Here is an 18,291-nt window from a genome sequence, read left to right as displayed (position 1 = left end):
ATATATCTGATACAGTTTTTCTAGATATTACATACCAAAGATGAAGGTGTCTAGGCTCCCATTAACCACATATTCATAAACTAACAAAATTTCTTCTCCTTGAATGCAACAACCAAGAAGTTTTACTAGATTACGGTGCTGAAGTTTCGCTATTAGCTTTACTTCAGTTATGAATTCAGTCATTCCTTGTGTAGAGCTATGTGAGAGTCTCTTCACAGCAACTTCAAGTCCATCTTCTAATTTTCCCTGCCCAATTACAATTTTATAAGTAGATCATGATCTTTACAATGTTAAATGTTCCCTACTTGTTCAAGGCTCAAGCTAGTGAGTATTCAAAGATTGAATTACCTTATAAACAGGTCCAAAACCGCCTTGTCCAATCTTGTTATTCAACGAGAACTTGTGCGTGGCAGTAGTAATTGTTAGTAGATCAAATAATGGTAGATCTGTATCATTTACATATTCTTCTATATTTGATTTTTCTAGGAATGCAAAGAAATGTAAAATTCATTAGATACTGTTATTATATTTCTAAATAAAAGGAATTTAGGAATACTCTAGTTCTAAAAGAAAGTAGTTACCAATATTGTTCCTTCGGACTCTGTATATAACATAAACACAAAGTAGAAGTGTTGCACAAAATGCAACAATGGTGCTAGCAATGATCACTTTTTGCTTGTGCCGATGTTGAAGTCCTTCATGGTTGAAATTCATCAAAGATGTAAACAAAAACAAAAAATATAACAATAAGAAGCATGGAAGAAGCTATAAGGCAAAATGAAGTTTTGTCCCTTACCTGACTCAAAAGCAGGCATTCGGATGTATAGATCTTGTCCACCATTTTGAAACAGTTTGATGTCAATTAGATCGCCGAACCACATGGCGCAGCCACTGCCTCCTCCTCTTATGTCTGAATTGGCATAAGCCATACAAGAGCAGTTCTTCAAACACAGATTTCTGCATTCATCTAAATTAATATTCTCATGCAGCTTAGTATGCTGAGTATCTGGCACTTTCAAGCCTGTATATTTCACAAACACATCAGTGCTTGTGACATTGCAGCTTAATGGATCGTCGCGAATGCATCCTTGTGAGGAGTTGTTTGAGTTCCATTCTTCTGGTGACTTTGGACTAAACCCTTTAAAGCATTGGCAGAGATGCTGTGATTCTGCTACACTGCAATAAGCATAGGCTCCACAAAGGTCATATTTATCACACACATCACCTGGCGTTGATGCAGAAACTTTCCAATTCTGAAGATTGTCATCCCATAAATAACTTGTAAGAGATTGACTTGTTTGGCTTATTACACCTCTTCCAATGATAGAATCAACCTTGGTGTTATAACTATAGGATATCTCATCCTTGTTTGTGACAAAACTGTCTTCAAAAACATATGTAAAGGACAGATCTGGGAATCCACTGAAGTAAAGGCCATTCCAAGGTCCAGACCGATATACTTTTTGTGTGCCATTCATCATGTAATAGACTGGATAATCCCTTACAACTAAACCAAGAGAAAAGTCTCCAGGGGATGGATCATTTGGACTCTTCCAACAAGTTATGCGCCAATCCAAACCTTTTCGGAGGTCCCTTCCCAACTTCATGGTTGGCAAGAATGTATCTGTAGGATAATCAAAGCTTTGCCACAAATAGGCCTTTGGATTTGATTCCCCTTCATTTCTTAACACAAGATTGCCACTGTCCAAGAGCTTCAATACCGGATTCTTTGCTTGTTTTTGAGAGATTGTGCTTGTGCTCCAAACAGTAGTCTCAGTGCCATTTTCTGTGAGTAAAAGATTGCCTGTGCTGTTAATTGTTAAAGTTCCTAAGGAACCATTGATGGGGTTGACCCTATTGGCAACCCAAACAACTGTCTGAATTGGAATTTTCTTGTACCAAATTCCCAAGTAACGCTTGTGTGAAGAGTTACCAGGGCTGAAGAAACCAAGTTCAAATTTTCCACCTTGTGACACTAAGGTCATGCCATCACTGAAGGACTGGGAAACATGAAGAGAATCAAGTTCTATGGCAAGAGAAGAAGAAGAAAGCATGTAAGCAAGCATCACTGTGAAAGAAGGAATGCCCATTGAATATCAGCTTTTGAGTTACTTCATTGTTTGGATACTGATGATATGCAAGGAAGCTACATTTGTCTCAAAGCATAGACACATAAACCACAAGTCTCTGTTGCCAATTTAACAGGGTAAACGGGTAGGATTAGGAAGGGGAAAAAATCTTAACTAGAAACATTTCTAATATGATTGTCTTTTCAACAAGATTACAACAACTACAAAGCCTGAAGTCAACTGCATGATCAAATGATGCAACTGCGTTCTATCCTGCATGTATCATATCTACGGTGAGATCATTTATATATAAATCTCGCTTGACCACTTTATGCATAGTATGTTTAGATCTTTCTCTAATCACGAGTTTATCTTCTATCTGTTAATGTTGCAAGTATGAGTGTATGTAATTAGTCTCACATTGAAAAAAGCAAGGAAGAGTGACGAGTTTATAAGATAAGAGACCCATTAATTTACTATTTTAAGGTTTTTAGTTCGATGTGGTATTTTCTCATCTTATGTTATCAAACTCTAGTTAAATAAAGTTTTCCAACTTTGACTAAATCAATAGTCAAAACAAGTTTAAAAGTGAAGGAAAAATTGTCTAAGTAATATTATTAGATTCTTACTTAGGAACCAACCAGCAGCCTTGGTAATCTTTGTGCTAAGTAATATTGAGAGAAAGCTAAAAGTGAGGGAAAAATTGTCTAAACTTACAATTAATTACTTTTTAATACACAAGAGTGGTACGTGTATTATTTCTAAAAATATTAAAATTCGTATTATAACAAATGCTTCAATGTTTTGTGGAAATTGGCATTACAAGAGAAGAAAAAGTTGATTTTCAGTATCTCACAATAAATTTTAAAAGCAAGTGCTATTCCAACAGAGACGGCATCATAGCAGAACCTTCATATTGCAACTTGTATGTAGCTGTAATAATCATCAATTCAACATATGCCAGAATAAGATGGACATCTGCATCATGCATTTTCTCTTCATTTTAAGAAAATTCTATGATTAACTTTTTATGCATATTCAGTCACTAAAGCCTAGAACACTAGTGCAAATTTACAAAAATGCCTTCATAGAAGTTGCTCAGCAAAGTCAATGAATTCACCGGCCATCTAATGAGGTAATGGTTAAGTCATCATTTGTAGATACTTCACATTGATGTGGCTGCGAATTCGCTTCGATAGAAACCCTCTTGGGAAAGAAGCCAGGCTCTTTAGGGTCAACTAAATCCATCTCACTTGCTAACATGAGAAGCACAGAAGCCATTGTAGGCCTATCTTCAGGGTATTGTTGTACACACAACAGACTCAAATGGATGCATCGCAATACTTCTGAGATTACACATGACTCCTTTATGCTTGAATCTATCAACTCTAAAGCCTTCTCCTCTTTCCATAGCCTCCAAGCCTATATCATAAACATGAAAATTCATAAAAAAACATTTGCTGCAACTTTGAGAAAGAAAATAATGATCAAAGAGCTTACATAGCCAATGAGGTTAAGAGTTTGATTTGCATGGCAAAGAGCTCTATTTTTAGTCCCACATATAATTTCCATCATAAGTATGCCAAAGCTGAAGACATCGGATTTTATAGAATACAAACCGTCAATAGCATACTCTGGTGCCATGTATCCACTGAAAGGAAGAATTAAAGAAAGTATATTTATATTTATATGATCACGCTTAAAGTTTAGAAAAACATACAAATAAATAAATAAATGATGTTCTAAAATTAGAAAGAGACACTCACTAAGTCCCAACGACTCTATTTGTGTTTCCTTCAGTTTGATCTCCTCCAAAAGTTCTGGCCGTTCCAAAATCTGATATTTTTGGATTTAATTTGTCATCGAGTAAAACGTTACTTGCTTTGAGATCTCTATGAATAATCCTCAATCTTGAATCCTGATGAAGATATAAGAGTCCCCTAGTAATTCCAAATATTATGCCCAAGCGTTGAGGCCAATCCAACAACTTACCTTTTGTTTGATCTATTTTTCAAGAAAACAAATCTGTTATTAAAATATCAGACATTCAAGTTTCATAAGCTGCTTAAATATATACTGTAATGAAAATATGAAAACACAATATATCTAACTTAGATTTTTCCTGATATTACATACCAAAGATGAAGGTGTCCAGGCTACCATTAACCACATATTCATAAACTAACAAAATTTCTTCTCCTTGAATGCAGCAACCAAGAAGTTTTACTAGATTACGGTGCTGAAGTTTCGCAATTAGCTTTACTTCAGTTATGAATTCGGTCATTCCTTGTGTAGAGCTATGTGAGAGTCTCTTCACAGCAATTTCAAGACCATCTGCTAATTTTCCCTGCCCAATTACATTTTTATAAGTAGATCATGATCTTTACAATGTTAAATATTCCCTACTTGTTCAAGGCTCAAGCTAGTGAGTATTCAAAGATTGAATTACCTTATAAACAGGTCCAAAACCACCTTGTCCAATCTTGTTATTCAACGAGAACTTGTGTGTGGCAGTAGTAATTGTTAGTAGATCAAACAATGGTAGATCCGTATCATTTACATGCCCTTCCATATATTCTTCTATCTTTGATTTTTCTAGGAATGCAAAGAAATGCAAAATTCATTAGATACTGTTATTATATTTCTAAATAAAAGGAATTTAGGAATACTCTAGTTCATGATAATAGGAATATAGGATTGAAAAGAAAGTAGTTACCAATATTGTTCCTTCGGATTCTGTATATAACATAAACACAAAGTAGAAGTGTTGCACAAAATGCAGCAATAGTGCTAGCAATTATCACTTTTTTCTTGTGCCGTTGTTGAAATCCTTCATGGTTGAAATTCATCAAACATGTAAACAAAAATGAAAGATATAATAATAAGAAGAATGGAAGAAGAAGCTATAAAGCAAAATGAAATTTTGTCCCTTACCTGACTCAAAAGCAGGCATTCGGATATATAGATCTTGTCCACCAGATTGAATCATTTTGATGTCAATTAGATTGCCAAACCACATGGCGCAGCCACGGCCTCCTCCTCTTATGTCTGAATTGGTATAAGCCATGCAAGAGCAGTTCTTCAAACAAAGATTTCTACATTCATCTAAAGTAATATTCTCATCCACCTTAGTATGCTGAGTATCTGGCACTTTCAAGCCAGTATATTTGACAAACACATCACTAGTTGTGACATTGCAGCTTAGTGGTTTGTCGCGAATGCATCCTTGTGAGGAGTTGTTTGAGTTCCATTCTTCTGGTGACTTTGGACTGAATCCTTTAAAGCATTGGCAGACATGCTTTGATTCTGCTACACTGCAATAAGCATAGGCTCCACAAAGGTCATATTTATCACACACATCACCTGGCCATGATCCAGAAAATTTCCAATTCTTAAGATTGTCATCCCATAAATAGTGTGCAAGAGATTGACTTGTTTGGCTTATTACACCTCTTCCAGTGATAGAATCAACCTTGGTGTTAAAACTAAAGTATATCTCATCCTTGTTTGTGACAAAACTGACTTCAAAAATATATGTATGGGACAGATTTGGTTCTCCACTGAAGTATAGGCCATTCCAAGGTCCAGCCCTGAATAATTTTTTTGTGCCATTCATCATGTAATAGACTGGATAATCATTTAGAACTAAACCGATAGAAAGGTCTCCAGGGGATGGATCATTTGGACTCTTCCAAGAAGTTATGCGCCGATTGAAACCATTTCGGAGGTCCCTTCCCAACTTCATGGTTGGCAAGAACGTATCTGAAGGATAATCAAAGCTTTGCCACAAATAGGCCTTTGGATTTGATTCCTCTTCATTTCTTAACACAAGATTGCCACTTTCCAAGAGCTCCAATACTGGATTCTTTGCTTGTTTTCGAGAGATTGTGCTCCAAAAAGTAGTCTCCGTGCCATTTTTGGTGAGTAAAAGATTGCCTGTGCTATTCATTGTTAAAATTCCTGAGAAATCATTGATGGGGTTGGCCCTATTGGCAACCCAAACAACTGTCTGAATTGGAATTTTCTTGTACCAAATTCCCAAGTAACGCTTGTGTGAAGAATTACCAGGGCTGAAGAAACCAAGTTCAAATTTTCCACCTTGTGACACTAAGGTCATGCCATCACTGAGGGACTGGGAAACATGAATAGAATCAAGTTCTATGGCAAGAGAAGAAGAAGAAAGCATGTAAGCAAGCATCACTGTGAAAGAAGGAATGCCCATTGAATATCAGCTTTTGAGTTACTTCATTGTTTGGATACTCATGATATGCAAGGAAGCTAATTTTGTCTCTAAGCACAGACACATAAACCACAAGTCTATGTTGCCAATTTAACAGAGTAAACGGGTAGGATTAGGAAGGGGAAAAAAAAGTCTTAATTAGAAACATGTCTAATATGATTGTCTTTTCAACAATATTACAACTACAAAGCCTGAAGTCAACTGCATGATCAAATGATGCAACTGCGTTCTATCCTGCATGTATCATATCTACGGTGAGATCATTTATGTATAAATGTCGCTTGACCACTCCATGCATAGTCTGTTCAGATAAAATAAAATGAAAATAAAATAAAATAAATCAGCATAGAAATTGGACAGAAGCAGAAAGGCAAAGTTTTCCAACTTTGAATAAATCAAATGTCAAAATTAGTTTAAACTGCTTTGTCCCATATCTCAATCTTCAATTTATGTATTTGTTAATTATTTGTTTCTAGACTGCATTAAGTTTTTTTTTTATTATTGTTTCAGTTTGTTGTTTTAGTCAATTAGTGGTTCCTGCACTTTAGGAGAAAAGTAATTTTTGTTATTCCACTTCCTTATCTAGTGGGTATGTGGCAGTTTCTGTTCATCCCACTTCCTAGTTTAGTGGTGATGTGGTAGTGTCATGAATTAAAATCCTATAAATGTACTGCTTCAGTAAAGTAAAAAAGTGTGATTCCCATTTCTTTCACCTACGTATTTTTCTTATATCTCTGTCCTAAATATTTCTGGTTATACCATAAACCAACAAACTGGTATCACAGCATTCTTCTTACGGGGCCTGTGAAAATGGAAGGTGAAGCAAGTCTCTCACAAATTGCTCCGCCCACCTTTGATGGAGAAAACTATGACCTTTGGGCAGTTAAAATGGAGTCTTATTTGGAGGCATTGGACCTTTGGGAAGCCGTGGAAGAGGATTACGAAATTCCTCCGCTGCCAAACAATCCTACCATGGCTCAAATAAAATTGCACAAGGAGAAAAAAACAAGGAAGGCAAAGGCAAGATCATGTCTCTTTACTGGTGTTTCATCAATAATCTTCACCAGAATCATGACTCTCAAAACACCAAAAGCAATTTGGGACTATTTAAAGGAAGAATACGCAGGGGATGAGAGGATTCGAGGCATGCAAGTGCTCAACTTGATGAGGGAATTCGAGATGCAGAGAATGAAAGATTCTGAGACAATCAAAGAATACTCTGACAGGTTGCTTTCTATTGCAAACAAAGTTAGATTACTCGGCACTGAATTCACTGATTCTAGAATTGTGGAAAAAAATTCTAGTTACAGTGCCAGAGAGATATGAAGCATCAATAACTACTTTGGAGAATACGAAGGATCTGTCCAAAATCACCTTAGCAGGAGTGTTTAAATGTACTGCTTCAGTAAAGTAAAAAAGTGTGATTCCCATTCCTTTCACCTACGTATTTTTCTTATATCTCTGTCCTAAATATTTTTGGTTATACCATAAACCAACACTATTACTAGACTCTTACTTAGGAACCAACCAACAGTCTTCGTAATATTTGTGCTAAGTAATAATAATAGAGAAAGCCAAAAGTGAGGGAAAAATTGTCTAAGCTTACAATTAATTACTTTTTAATACACAACAGTTGTACGTGTATTATTTCTAAAAATATTAAAATTCGTATTATAACAAATGCTTCAATGTCTTGTAGAAATTGGCATTACAAGAGAAGAAAAAGTTGATTTTCAGTATCCCACAATAAATTTAAAAAGCAAGTACTATTCCAACAGAGACGGCATCATAGCAGAACCTTCATATTGCAACTTGTGTGTAGTTGTAATAATCATGAATTCAACATATGCCAGAATAAGATGGACATCTGCATCATGCATTTTCTCTTTATTTTAAGAAAATTCTATGATTAACTTTTTATGCATATTCAGTTAATAAACTCTACAACACCAAAACATTTTTTGGAAGACTAGTGTTCTTCAATTGCAAATTTACAAAAATGCCTTCATGTAACTTGCACAGCAAAGTTGATGAATTCACCGGCCATCTAATGAGGTAACAGTTAATTCATCATTTGTAGATACTTCACATTGATGTAGCTGCGAATTCGCTTCGATAGAAACCCTCTTGGGAAAGAAGCCGGGCTCTTTAGGCTCAACTAAATCTATCTCACTTCCTAACATGAGAATCACAGAAGCCATTGTAGGCCTATCTTCAGGGTATTGTTGCACACACAACAGACTCACATGGATGCCTCGCAATGCTTCTGAGATTACACATGACTCCTTTATGCTTGAATCTATCAACTCTAAAGCCTTCTCCTCTTTCCATAGCCTCCAAGCCTACATCATAAACATGAAAACCTTCAGAACATTTATTGCAAATTTGAGAAACATAGCAATTATCTTAGTGCTTACATAACCAATGAGATTAAGGGTCTGATTTGCATGGCAAAGAGCTCTATTTTTGGTTCCACATATAATTTCCATCATAAGTATGCCAAAGCTGAAGACATCGGATTTTATAGAATATAGCCCATCGATAGCATACTCTGGTGCCATGTACCCACTGCATGAAAGCATTAAAAGACATGATTAAGTTGAGAAAAGATAAATAAATATTGATTCCATGAAATCAGATAGACACTTACTAAGTTCCAACAACTCTATTTGTGTTTCCTTCCGTTTGATCTCCTCCAAAAGTTCTGGCCATTCCAAAATCTGATATTTTTGGATTTAATTTATCATCTAGTAAAATGTTACTTGCTTTAAGATCCCGATGGATAATCCTCAGTCTAGAATCTTGATGAAGATACAAGAGTCCCCTAGCAACTCCAAATATTATGAGGAAGCGACGAGGCCAATCCAACAAGTTACTTTTTGCTTGATCTATTTTAAAAGAAAAACAAATCTGTTATTTATATTGAATATTCAAGTTTTCATAGGTTGCTTGCTATGCTATAAGAAAAGTAAGAAAACATAATAGAACCAAAGTTAAGTTTTCTTGATAATCTGTACCAAAAATGAAGGTGTCTAGGCTACCATTAACCACATACTCATAAACTAGCAATTTTTCTTCTCCTTGAATGCAACAACCAAGAAGTTTTACTAGATTACGGTGCTGAAGTTTTGCAATTAGTTTTACTTCAGTTATGAATTCAGCCATTCCTTGCCTAGAGCTATGTGAGAGTCGCTTAACAGCAATTTCTTGTCCATGTTCTAATTTTCCCTGCAGAATTCAGATTTTTATAAGAAAACAGTCATTGCAATGTTAAAAATTCTTTACATATTCATGCTAGTAAGCATTCAGAGATTGAATTACCTTATACACAGGTCCAAAACCACCTTGTCCGATCTTATTATCGAGCGAGAACTTGTTAGTGGCAATATTAATAGTCAGTAGATCAAATAGTGGTAGATCCGTATCATTTACATAGCCTTCCATATACTCTTGTATCTTTGATTTTTCTGGGACATTCAAGTAAGGGAAAAGGTGTAAAGACATTTAAATGCCACATGCATCATACAGAAGAAAATAAAATCTTAAAATCATAAAATGTGATGTATAATTCTTAAAACTCTAAAGCATTATAGTGCCACTTTTCTCAAAGGCATTGTTCAGCAAAGATCATACTAAGAGTGTGTTGAGAATTAGCAGTATTTCCAATTTGAAAAGGATTTACATAGAAATGTGATGCCTTCAGAGATTGTAAATGAAAAGAAAGTAGTTACCATTACTGTTCCTTCGAAATCTATATATAACGAAAACACAAAGTAAGAACGTCCCACAAATTGCAGCAACGGTGCTAACAATGATCACTTTATTATTCTTGCTCCTGTGTTGAAGTTCATTGTTGGAATCTTGAAGTTCGTCTAACATAAAAAACAAAACTTAAATCCCAGTTCAAATAAGAATCTCGAAAATGTTTGTTAATAAAAAAGAATTAGCCAAAAACAGCTAGAATTTGTCTTATTTTAACAATTAATGAATGCTAAACAAAGACAAGTTCTTACTGTTTTTTTGTCATCCTAATATTACCGATCTTAATATGTATTTTAGAAGAACTGAAGAAAGTTGATAGAAAGAAAGTTGTACTTTTGTTCTGTACCTAACTCAGAAGCAGGCATTCGGATGTATAGATCTTGTCCACCAGATTGAAACAGTTTGATGTCAAATAGATCGCCGAACCACATGACACAGCCAACACCACCCATCCTTATGTCTGGATTAGTATAAGCCGTACAAGAGCAATTATTCAAGCACAAAGCCCTGCAGTCACCTATATCAAGAGTATCAATCAGCCTAGTACGTTCAGTATCTGGTAGTTTCAAGCCTGTGTATTTGACAAATCCATCAGTGCTTTCGGTAATGCCAGTGCAGCTTAATGGTTCATTGTGGACACATCCTTGAGCCCAGTTTGATGAGTTCCATGCTTCTGGTGACTTGGGCCTGAAACCTCTTAAACAACGGCAAATTTGAGCTGCTGTGGTCATACAACTCCCATAGGCTCCGCAAAGGTTATAATTATCACAGACATCATTAGGCAATGACTCAAAAACACTCCAAGTATGAGTCTTTTCCACCCAGACATACCGACTATACGCTTTACTTGTTTGGTTTATTACAACTCTGGAGATGATAGAATCATTCTTGGAGCTAGAGGTGTAGTATATCTCGTTCTGGTTGTCGACATCGATGAATATAATACCAGAGTTAGAATCAGCAATTAGGTTTGGCAATCCACTAAAATACAAGCCATTCCAAGGTCCAATCCGAGAGAACTTTTTGGTTCCATTCATGATGGCAAACTCAGGATAATCACTGAGGGCTAACCCCCAAGAGAAGTTACCTGGAGAAGGATCATCTACACTCTTCCAAGATGTTAATCGCCAATCCGAACCATTTTGGAGATTCCTTCCTATCTTCATGCCTGGCAAACATGTATCAGTTGGATAGTCAAAGCTTTGCCACAAAATTTCATTTGACTCTGCACCTCCACCATTCCATATCACAAGATTGCCACTGTCCATGAGCTGTGCCACCGGATTCCGTGGTTCTCTTTGAGAGGCCGTGCTCCAAACAACTGAGCCATTGTTTTTAAGGATAAGATTTCCGGTGTTGTCCATTGTTAAGTTTCCTGAGAAACCATTGATGGGGTTAACCCTGTTAGCAACCCAAACAACAGCATGCATGGCCATTTTCTTGTACCAGATCCCCAAGTAACACTTGGTCGAGTTGCCGGGTCTGAAGAATCCAAGCTCAAATAATCCATTTTTGGACACTAAGGTCTCACCATCAATCATGTACTGGGAAAGACCAATGGAATCATTAACTGCCATAGAAGTTGTGACAGAGGAAACAACTGCCGTAGAAGCTGTGACAGAGGAAACAACTGCGTTAGAAGCTGTGACAGAGGAAACAAGTATATAAGCAGCCATAACCATGGGATGAAGAACACCCATTGAATTCCAAGCTCTGTTTATTTTGGACATCAATCTAGCAAGAGCAGAACCACAGAAGCCCAAAATCAAACACGTTTAAGCTGTCCCACATTCTGGCATTCAATTGACAATGAATGAACTAGTAGACCAATGCCAAATTGCCAATCTACAAGAACTCCATAATTCAAAGTCTTGTTGACTTAGGAACCAACCATCAACCTTCATAATTTTGTCTGCTAACGTGGGTTTGATGAAGTTTGTATTTTTTAAGTTCTTTATCTTTCTTCCTTCATTTTTGTAGGTTTAATTATTGTGATGATCCTTATAATCTTGCAAAACTTTTAATTAGGTTTTTATACTTTTTTTTTCTTTTAATTGAATCCTTACATTAATTTTTTTTTAATTGGATCCCTATACTTTTTTTTTTTATTTGAGTCCCTGCACCAATTTTTTTTAATTGGATCCTTATACAATTAAACCAATTACTGTCAAAAGGGATCTAATTAAAAAAAAAAAATTAGTGCAGGGACCCAATTAAAAAATATATATATATATATAAAAAGACCTAATTAAAAATTTCGCGAAACTATAGGAGTAATAGAGTAATTAAACTTTTTTTTTAAATGAGTTTACAAAATTTGTAACAGTTTCGTTTCCTAAACTTTACAAAATAGAAGTAGATTTCATATGCATAGGGTACAATGGTAGTATGTGGTGAAATTACTCTGAAAATTTAGAAGACTTTAATAGATACTAAATGTTGACTCGCGGAGAATTTGAATTATAATTTTTACCTAATGTTCTTTTATTAGATTTTTAAAATAGTATATATTTATATGAAGAATTTAATCGAATAATTGTAATAAATGATATAGTAGTGTATTTTTTATTTAATCATGTATGAATATATTTGAAATTGTTTATATTAAGTAGTAAATTTAAAAAAGTTGCTCAGAATAATTTTCTACTTAATTTTTTTTTGCTTTTGGTATTTTCCTTTTTGTTGTGTTGCTACTTGTTGGTAATGCTTTTTTTATTTTTTTTATTTAAATGTTTGGACTAAAATGTTTATGTGATAATATTAGAAATTATCTAATATGGCAAGTGTTTATTGTATTATTATTTAATATTTTTTATACATTATAAATAAATGGATAAATAGATAGACAGATTAGATAAATAAAAAAAATTCATAAAATAAAATTTTTCTCCAAATAAAATATGCAATATTAGAATTTAGATCATTAATATGAATATTTTTTATACTATATTTTTTTTTTTGTAGAATTAGATCATTTAGTGTGTGAAATTATACTATCAATACTAAATTGATTATATAGATATTATTCTTTATGGTAGTATAAATGTTCTATATTATTGTAATAGATGACATAGAGTAACGGATCATTTTATTGGCGAAAGCTAGTGCACTCTAGGTAAAGTAGGGAGTGCAGAGTAGTAGAAAGTTAGAAAACTAACAATATATATAGAGACTACTTTAGACTCTGTTTTAAATTTTTAATATATTACTAATAGATAGATAGATTTACATTTCACTATCTTATTTTTGAGTTGGTATTCATGAAAATTAAACGATAAATACACTATATAACTTATTATGAATATAATTACACAAAGAAGTAGAAAAATTAATGAATACAATCACACAGTGACCTAATACATATGTTTAGCAAATTTAAAAAATGAAAATAAAAACTATGCTCATCAACCAAATTTCAATTGTGCAAAAAATTAGTAAGAATGGAGAGGAAGAAGGGGAAAGAGAAAGAGGTATAAGTTTATGTGAGAAGATAAAGAAAATGTGTGAAGTGAATATTGATTTATATAGTAAATATAAGAATGAAGGATGAACACGAAAAGAGAAAAGAAGAAATTAGATTTTAATCAAATTTATACCTATTAAAAAGAATTAACATTAACATTAAAAACAATATGTAACCTACATAAAATAAAGTATAAGAGAATATAAAAAATTAAGGTTAAAAAGAATCCTATAATAAGAATCCTTTGATATATATAATACAAAGACAGAAGATAAAAGATAGAAATTTAGGAAGTTAAGAATGAATTTGGAGCCACTTAAACTGACATGACATCATATTAGAAATTTAAGAAGCTAAGAATGAATTTAAAAGCTACCTTTCATATTTTTTTAAAAAAAGAAGAAGAATAAAACACAATAAGACTACAAAAATAAAAATATGTATTTAAATATAAATATATTTATATTGTTCTTTGTTATTTGTGACCGTTAAAATGACCGTTATAGTAATGAATTTGGAACTGACATGACATCATATTAGAAATTTAAGAAGCTAAGAATGAATTTAAAAGCTACCTTTCATATTTTTTTAAAAAAAGTAAAAAAAGAAAAGCATCGCCATATTGTGGAGACAAGTTTGGCTATGCTTTCTCAAGCCAAATTGCCACTCACTTATTGGGATGAGGTTGTAGTTACAACCTTATCTTATAAATCGATTACCTACTCCAACTCTCCAAGATAAATCTCCATATGAGGTTCTGTTTACCAAAGAACCTGATTATACTCTTCTAAGAACCTTTGGTTCAGCCTGCTATCCCTTAATAACTCCTTATAACAAGAACAAATTTAATTATAAGTCCCACAAATGTTTATTTCTAGGATATGCTATTGATCATAAAGTGTATAAGTGTCTACCTAAATTAGCTAATAGCAATACTTTAAACACTCATAATTCTACTACCATACCTTCAATTCACACTTCAAATAATTCTTCTGATTCAAGTATTATTTCAGATAGACCAACTATTGGTACTAACTAAGTCTGCAGCATCAACAACTAGTGATGTACCTAGTGATTTAATAAAAGAATCACCACCCTCTACTTCTCAAAGTACAAGTTCAGATATCATTCCAATCACTGGTATTGAAAAATAGCTACCTCTTTCTGCACCTCCTACTACTTCACAAAATATTGCTCAACAGAATCTTGAATCACCTGCTACTATTGAGGTTCAGAATCAACACCTCATGACCACAAGGTCAAAAACAGGAAAGTTAAAGCCAAAACTTCACTCTACTGTTGGAAGTTCAGACTTGTCTATTGAAAGTCCTCCTAAAAATGCAGCTGTGGCTCTTAAAATACCACATTGATATGCTGCTATGCAAGAGGAATACCAGGCTCTTATGAGAACTAATACATGGACCTTGGTTGAGGCTCCACCTAATGCAAAAGTGATAGGTTCAAAGTGGATGTATGCTGTTAAAAGGTTACCAAAGATACAAAAATACAAGGCCAGACTTGTGGCACAAGGCTTTGATCAAACTGAAGTATTTGATTTTGGTCAAGTCTTTAGTCCAGTCATAAGACCTACAATTATTAGAATTATGTTAAGTGTAGCACTGACTAGAGGATGGACTATTAGACAATATGACTTTAATAATGCTTTTTTAAATGGGGATTTATACCAAACTATTTATATGAGACAAACAAAGGGATTTGAAATACAACCTTAAACTCTTGTTTGCAAATTAATTAAACTAGATTTTGACCTGCACCATGCACGGAGAATTTGAATAATAATTTTTACATAATGGTTTTTTATTAGATTTTATAAATTTGTGTAAATAAAATAGTATATATTTATATTGTTCTTTGTTATTTGTGACCGTTCAAATGATCGTTATAGTAGCCGTTGTAATATCTTATTACATAATATATAATTATGTTATTTTTAATTATATTTAAAGTAGATTGATTATTCTAACTTTTGTGAAATCTTAAAAAACATTTAATTTTAGTTTCTTGTAATATTTGATAATTTTAGTGGCATGTTAAGAATTTTTTTTCCTTAGGATCAATGTAGGATATGGTAATTATACATTGAATTTTTTTTAAGATGTAACATTTCAAAAATTTAATGGGAGATTAAGATGAAATTATTACATTGATTTACATTGAATTTTATTCCTTGTAACAGTTTCATAATTTTAAGGGAGGTTTCATGATAATTTTTATAGTTTCTTTTTGTTTTTTATTGTAGTTGAAGAAAGAAGAATAAAAGTCTAAAAATGAATCTAGAACCACTAAATCTTACATAGTATCATGATAAAAAGCAAAAAGACTAACAATGCATCTAAAGACTGCTTTGTATTCTATTTTAATATACAGAAAAGCTCTGCATACAAGCCCTAATGACTTGTATGGTTTACAAGTTCATTAACAAATAAAATCCCAAAACGCGCTCTAAGGGTTATGTTGTATACACGTGCTATATAGAGATCCCGCGTATATCTAACTACCAAATTTAAAAGATTTGTTTCCTTCTTCGTTTTCGTTATTTGCAGATTTGCTCGTTCTTCTTCTCGCGAAGCTTCCCCTGGTTTCTTCGATCGTTCTTTTCCCCTCCTTTCTCACTCGTTTCTTCTTCGTCATTTACGTTAGTTCCTTTCTCTGTAACTCCATCTTCATTTTCTATTTGATTTTTTGTTTTCTAAAATCAAAGTTTGAACTTGTTTTGAAGATAATGGATGATTCAACCTCAGATTGTCAGCTGAATCCAGGCGAAGTGGATTATGAATTTGAATCTAACGAAGTTCCTGAGGTTTGATTTACATAGGATTACTATGAATTTTGTTGCAGTAATTTGTATAGCATTGTGTAGGTGAATAATTCGTGAACATTGACTGTCAAAATAATGCATGAAGATAAATCTGTGGATTGAATGTAATGTATTAGTTTTGATTAATTATCTGGAATTTATAGCAGACGATCAGGTATAGATCAGAACTTTTTTGGGTGTATTTTTGTGGGAAGTGTGGGTGTATTTACAGTTTACTGCTTTTTCTATTATTTTAATTGAGTTGTTGTTGTTCGGGTGTATTATATCAGACATGATTGGGTGTATTTTTAGTTTTTGACATGGTGTATTATGCAGCCTGTGTATTTACAGTTTATGGCTTTTATTGTCATTTTAGTTGAGTTGTTGTGGTTCGGGTGTATTATATCAGACATGATTGGGTGTATTTTTAGTTTTTGACATGGTGTATTCTGCAGCCTCTCTCTGTTGTTGATGACCAGTTTGTTCCGAAGGTTGGAATGACCTTTACCATCCTTGAAGATGCTGGAAAATTTTACAGGAACTACGCCAAGGCTGCAGGTTTTTCTACAAGAGTTCGGAGCACAAATAGAAAGGAAAACGAGATTAAGAATCAATTGATTACATGTAGCAGAGAGGGAAAATAGAAATCTAAAATATCTCCGACCGCGAAGACTAATCCGACAACCGTTTTAAACTGTCCTGCAAGAATTTATATACACACATTGAAGGATGTCGGTGCTTAGATCATTTCAAAGGTTGTGCTGGATCATTCACACCCCTGCTGTCCAAGTAAAGCAGAGATGCTCAAACAGCACAGAGAACTAAGCATGTCCATTCGTCGTACAATAGAGAATAACGAGGAGGCCGGTATCAGACCAAGCAAAACCTACCAATCATTTGTTGCAGCTGCCGAGGGTCACCGCGAGTTAAATTTTATCGAAAAGAATGTGAGAAATTACATTACCAGGAAAGTGCGGAATGTTTTCGAACAAGAAGATGCAAAGAAATTCGGAAAATATTTGTTAAGAATGAAAGAGAAGAATCATAATTTCTTTTTTGAGCTTGAACTCGAGGAGGATCAATCGATTAAGCTGGCTTTTTGGGCCGATGCAAGAAGTAGAGCTGCCTTTGAGTATTTCGGAGACGTTATTTCATTTGACACCACCTACAATACAAACAGGTAACAAACTGCCCCTGTTTATGATACTAAATTAATGTACTTTTATGAATCCGCAGCAGAGGTGTATATTGGCTGTTTTTTTGGGTGTATACGAAGCATTTGTTGGGTGTACCTAATGATTTTGCATTCTGCACTATGGTAATTTGTTTCAGGTATAATTTGGTTTGTGGTTCTTTTGTCGGGGTGAATCACCACGGTCAGTCAACACTTCTCGGATGCTCTTTGATGAAAAACGAAGAAATTGAATCATTCAAATGGTTATTTCAATGTTGGCTTCGTTGCATGGGAGGAAACGCTCTGAAAGGGTTTCTCACCGATCAATGCGCATCAATGAAAAGGGCTTTAGAGGCCTGTATGCCAACAACAATTCACCGTTGGTGTATTTGGCACATCATGAAGAAGATACCAAGCAAATTAAACGGGTACAAGGGACATGCAGATATTGAACAAGAAATGAGCCAAGTTGTTTGGAACTCTCATAGTAAAGACTCATTCGATAGGAATTTGAATGATTTTCTGCTGAATTTTTGTCTTGTGGACAACAAGTGGCTTTCAGGTAATGTTTGTTAAAAATCTGTAGCAGAGGTGTAAATTGCATGTTTTTTCGGGTGTATTTATAGTCTGTGTTTGGGTGTATTCTGCAGATCTGTATGAAGACCGTCATATATGGGTTCCTATCTATCTGGATCACCACTTCTAGGCAGGGATGAGAAGCACATAAAGGAGCGAGAGCATGCATTCATTTTTTAACAAGTTTAT

General features: G+C 34.1%; 4 protein-coding genes across 4 annotated transcripts; 1 reads left to right on the top strand and 3 right to left on the bottom strand.

The window, feature by feature from the left end:
- LOC110265385 (G-type lectin S-receptor-like serine/threonine-protein kinase At4g27290) lies at positions 28–6,340 on the bottom strand. The gene is made up of 10 exons (XM_021108364.1): positions 4,921–6,340; positions 4,519–4,653; positions 4,206–4,416; positions 3,836–4,073; positions 3,570–3,720; positions 3,190–3,491; positions 797–2,097; positions 582–695; positions 349–482; positions 28–246 (listed from the first exon to the last, which is right to left on the bottom strand). The coding sequence occupies exons 1-10, from the start codon at positions 6,289–6,291 to the stop codon at positions 28–30; spliced, it is 4,176 nt and encodes a 1,391-aa protein (XP_020964023.1). The 5' UTR covers positions 6,292–6,340.
- LOC107611704 (G-type lectin S-receptor-like serine/threonine-protein kinase SD1-1) lies at positions 2,934–4,688 on the bottom strand. Its single transcript, XM_021110056.1, has 5 exons — positions 4,519–4,688; positions 4,206–4,416; positions 3,836–4,073; positions 3,570–3,720; positions 2,934–3,491 (listed from the first exon to the last, which is right to left on the bottom strand). Exons 1-5 carry the CDS (start codon positions 4,639–4,641, stop codon positions 3,186–3,188), a joined length of 1,029 nt encoding a protein of 342 aa, XP_020965715.1. The 5' UTR covers positions 4,642–4,688; the 3' UTR covers positions 2,934–3,185.
- Positions 7,120–7,635, top strand: LOC107611703. The gene has a single exon (XM_016313603.1). The coding sequence runs from the start codon at positions 7,120–7,122 to the stop codon at positions 7,633–7,635; it is 516 nt and encodes a 171-aa protein (XP_016169089.1).
- On the bottom strand, positions 8,216–12,006 carry LOC107612694 (G-type lectin S-receptor-like serine/threonine-protein kinase At4g27290). Its single transcript, XM_016314396.2, has 7 exons — positions 10,418–12,006; positions 10,041–10,181; positions 9,631–9,776; positions 9,327–9,537; positions 8,960–9,197; positions 8,727–8,877; positions 8,216–8,651 (listed from the first exon to the last, which is right to left on the bottom strand). The coding sequence occupies exons 1-7, from the start codon at positions 11,799–11,801 to the stop codon at positions 8,346–8,348; spliced, it is 2,577 nt and encodes an 858-aa protein (XP_016169882.1). The 5' UTR covers positions 11,802–12,006; the 3' UTR covers positions 8,216–8,345.

The sequence above is a fragment of the Arachis ipaensis genome, chromosome B08 (assembly GCF_000816755.2).
Source record: "Arachis ipaensis cultivar K30076 chromosome B08, Araip1.1, whole genome shotgun sequence".
NCBI lineage: Eukaryota > Viridiplantae > Streptophyta > Magnoliopsida > Fabales > Fabaceae > Arachis > Arachis ipaensis.
Note: the sequence above shows the minus strand (reverse complement) of the source record. Positions and strands in the feature narration are given on the sequence as shown.

Excerpts from the sequence above, each read along its gene's own strand:
- LOC107611704 (XM_021110056.1), bottom strand. The coding sequence starts at position 4,641 with ATGGAAGGGCATGTAAATGATACGGATCTACCATTGTTTGATCTACTA. Across the intron at positions 4,417-4,518 it reads GTTTTGGACCTGTTTATAAG|GGAAAATTAGCAGATGGTCT; the intron begins GTAATTCAATCT and ends GTAATTGGGCAG. Across the intron at positions 3,492-3,569 it reads CTCTTAACCTCATTGGCTAT|GCTTGGAGGCTATGGAAAGA; the intron begins GTAAGCTCTTTG and ends TTTATGATATAG.
- LOC110265385 (XM_021108364.1), bottom strand. The coding sequence starts at position 6,291 with ATGGGCATTCCTTCTTTCACAGTGATGCTTGCTTACATGCTTTCTTCT. Across the intron at positions 4,654-4,920 it reads TTCATTTTTGTTTACATGTT|ATAGAAGAATATATGGAAGG; the intron begins TGATGAATTTCA and ends GAAAAATCAAAG. Across the intron at positions 696-796 it reads AATGCCTGCTTTTGAGTCAG|GACTTCAACATCGGCACAAG; the intron begins GTAAGGGACAAA and ends TCAACCATGAAG.
- LOC107611703 (XM_016313603.1), top strand. The coding sequence starts at position 7,120 with ATGGAAGGTGAAGCAAGTCTCTCACAAATTGCTCCGCCCACCTTTGAT.
- LOC107612694 (XM_016314396.2), bottom strand. The coding sequence starts at position 11,801 with ATGTCCAAAATAAACAGAGCTTGGAATTCAATGGGTGTTCTTCATCCC. Across the intron at positions 9,538-9,630 it reads GTTTTGGACCTGTGTATAAG|GGAAAATTAGAACATGGACA; the intron begins GTAATTCAATCT and ends TGAATTCTGCAG. Across the intron at positions 8,878-8,959 it reads AATAGAGTTGTTGGAACTTA|TGGGTACATGGCACCAGAGT; the intron begins GTAAGTGTCTAT and ends GCTTTCATGCAG.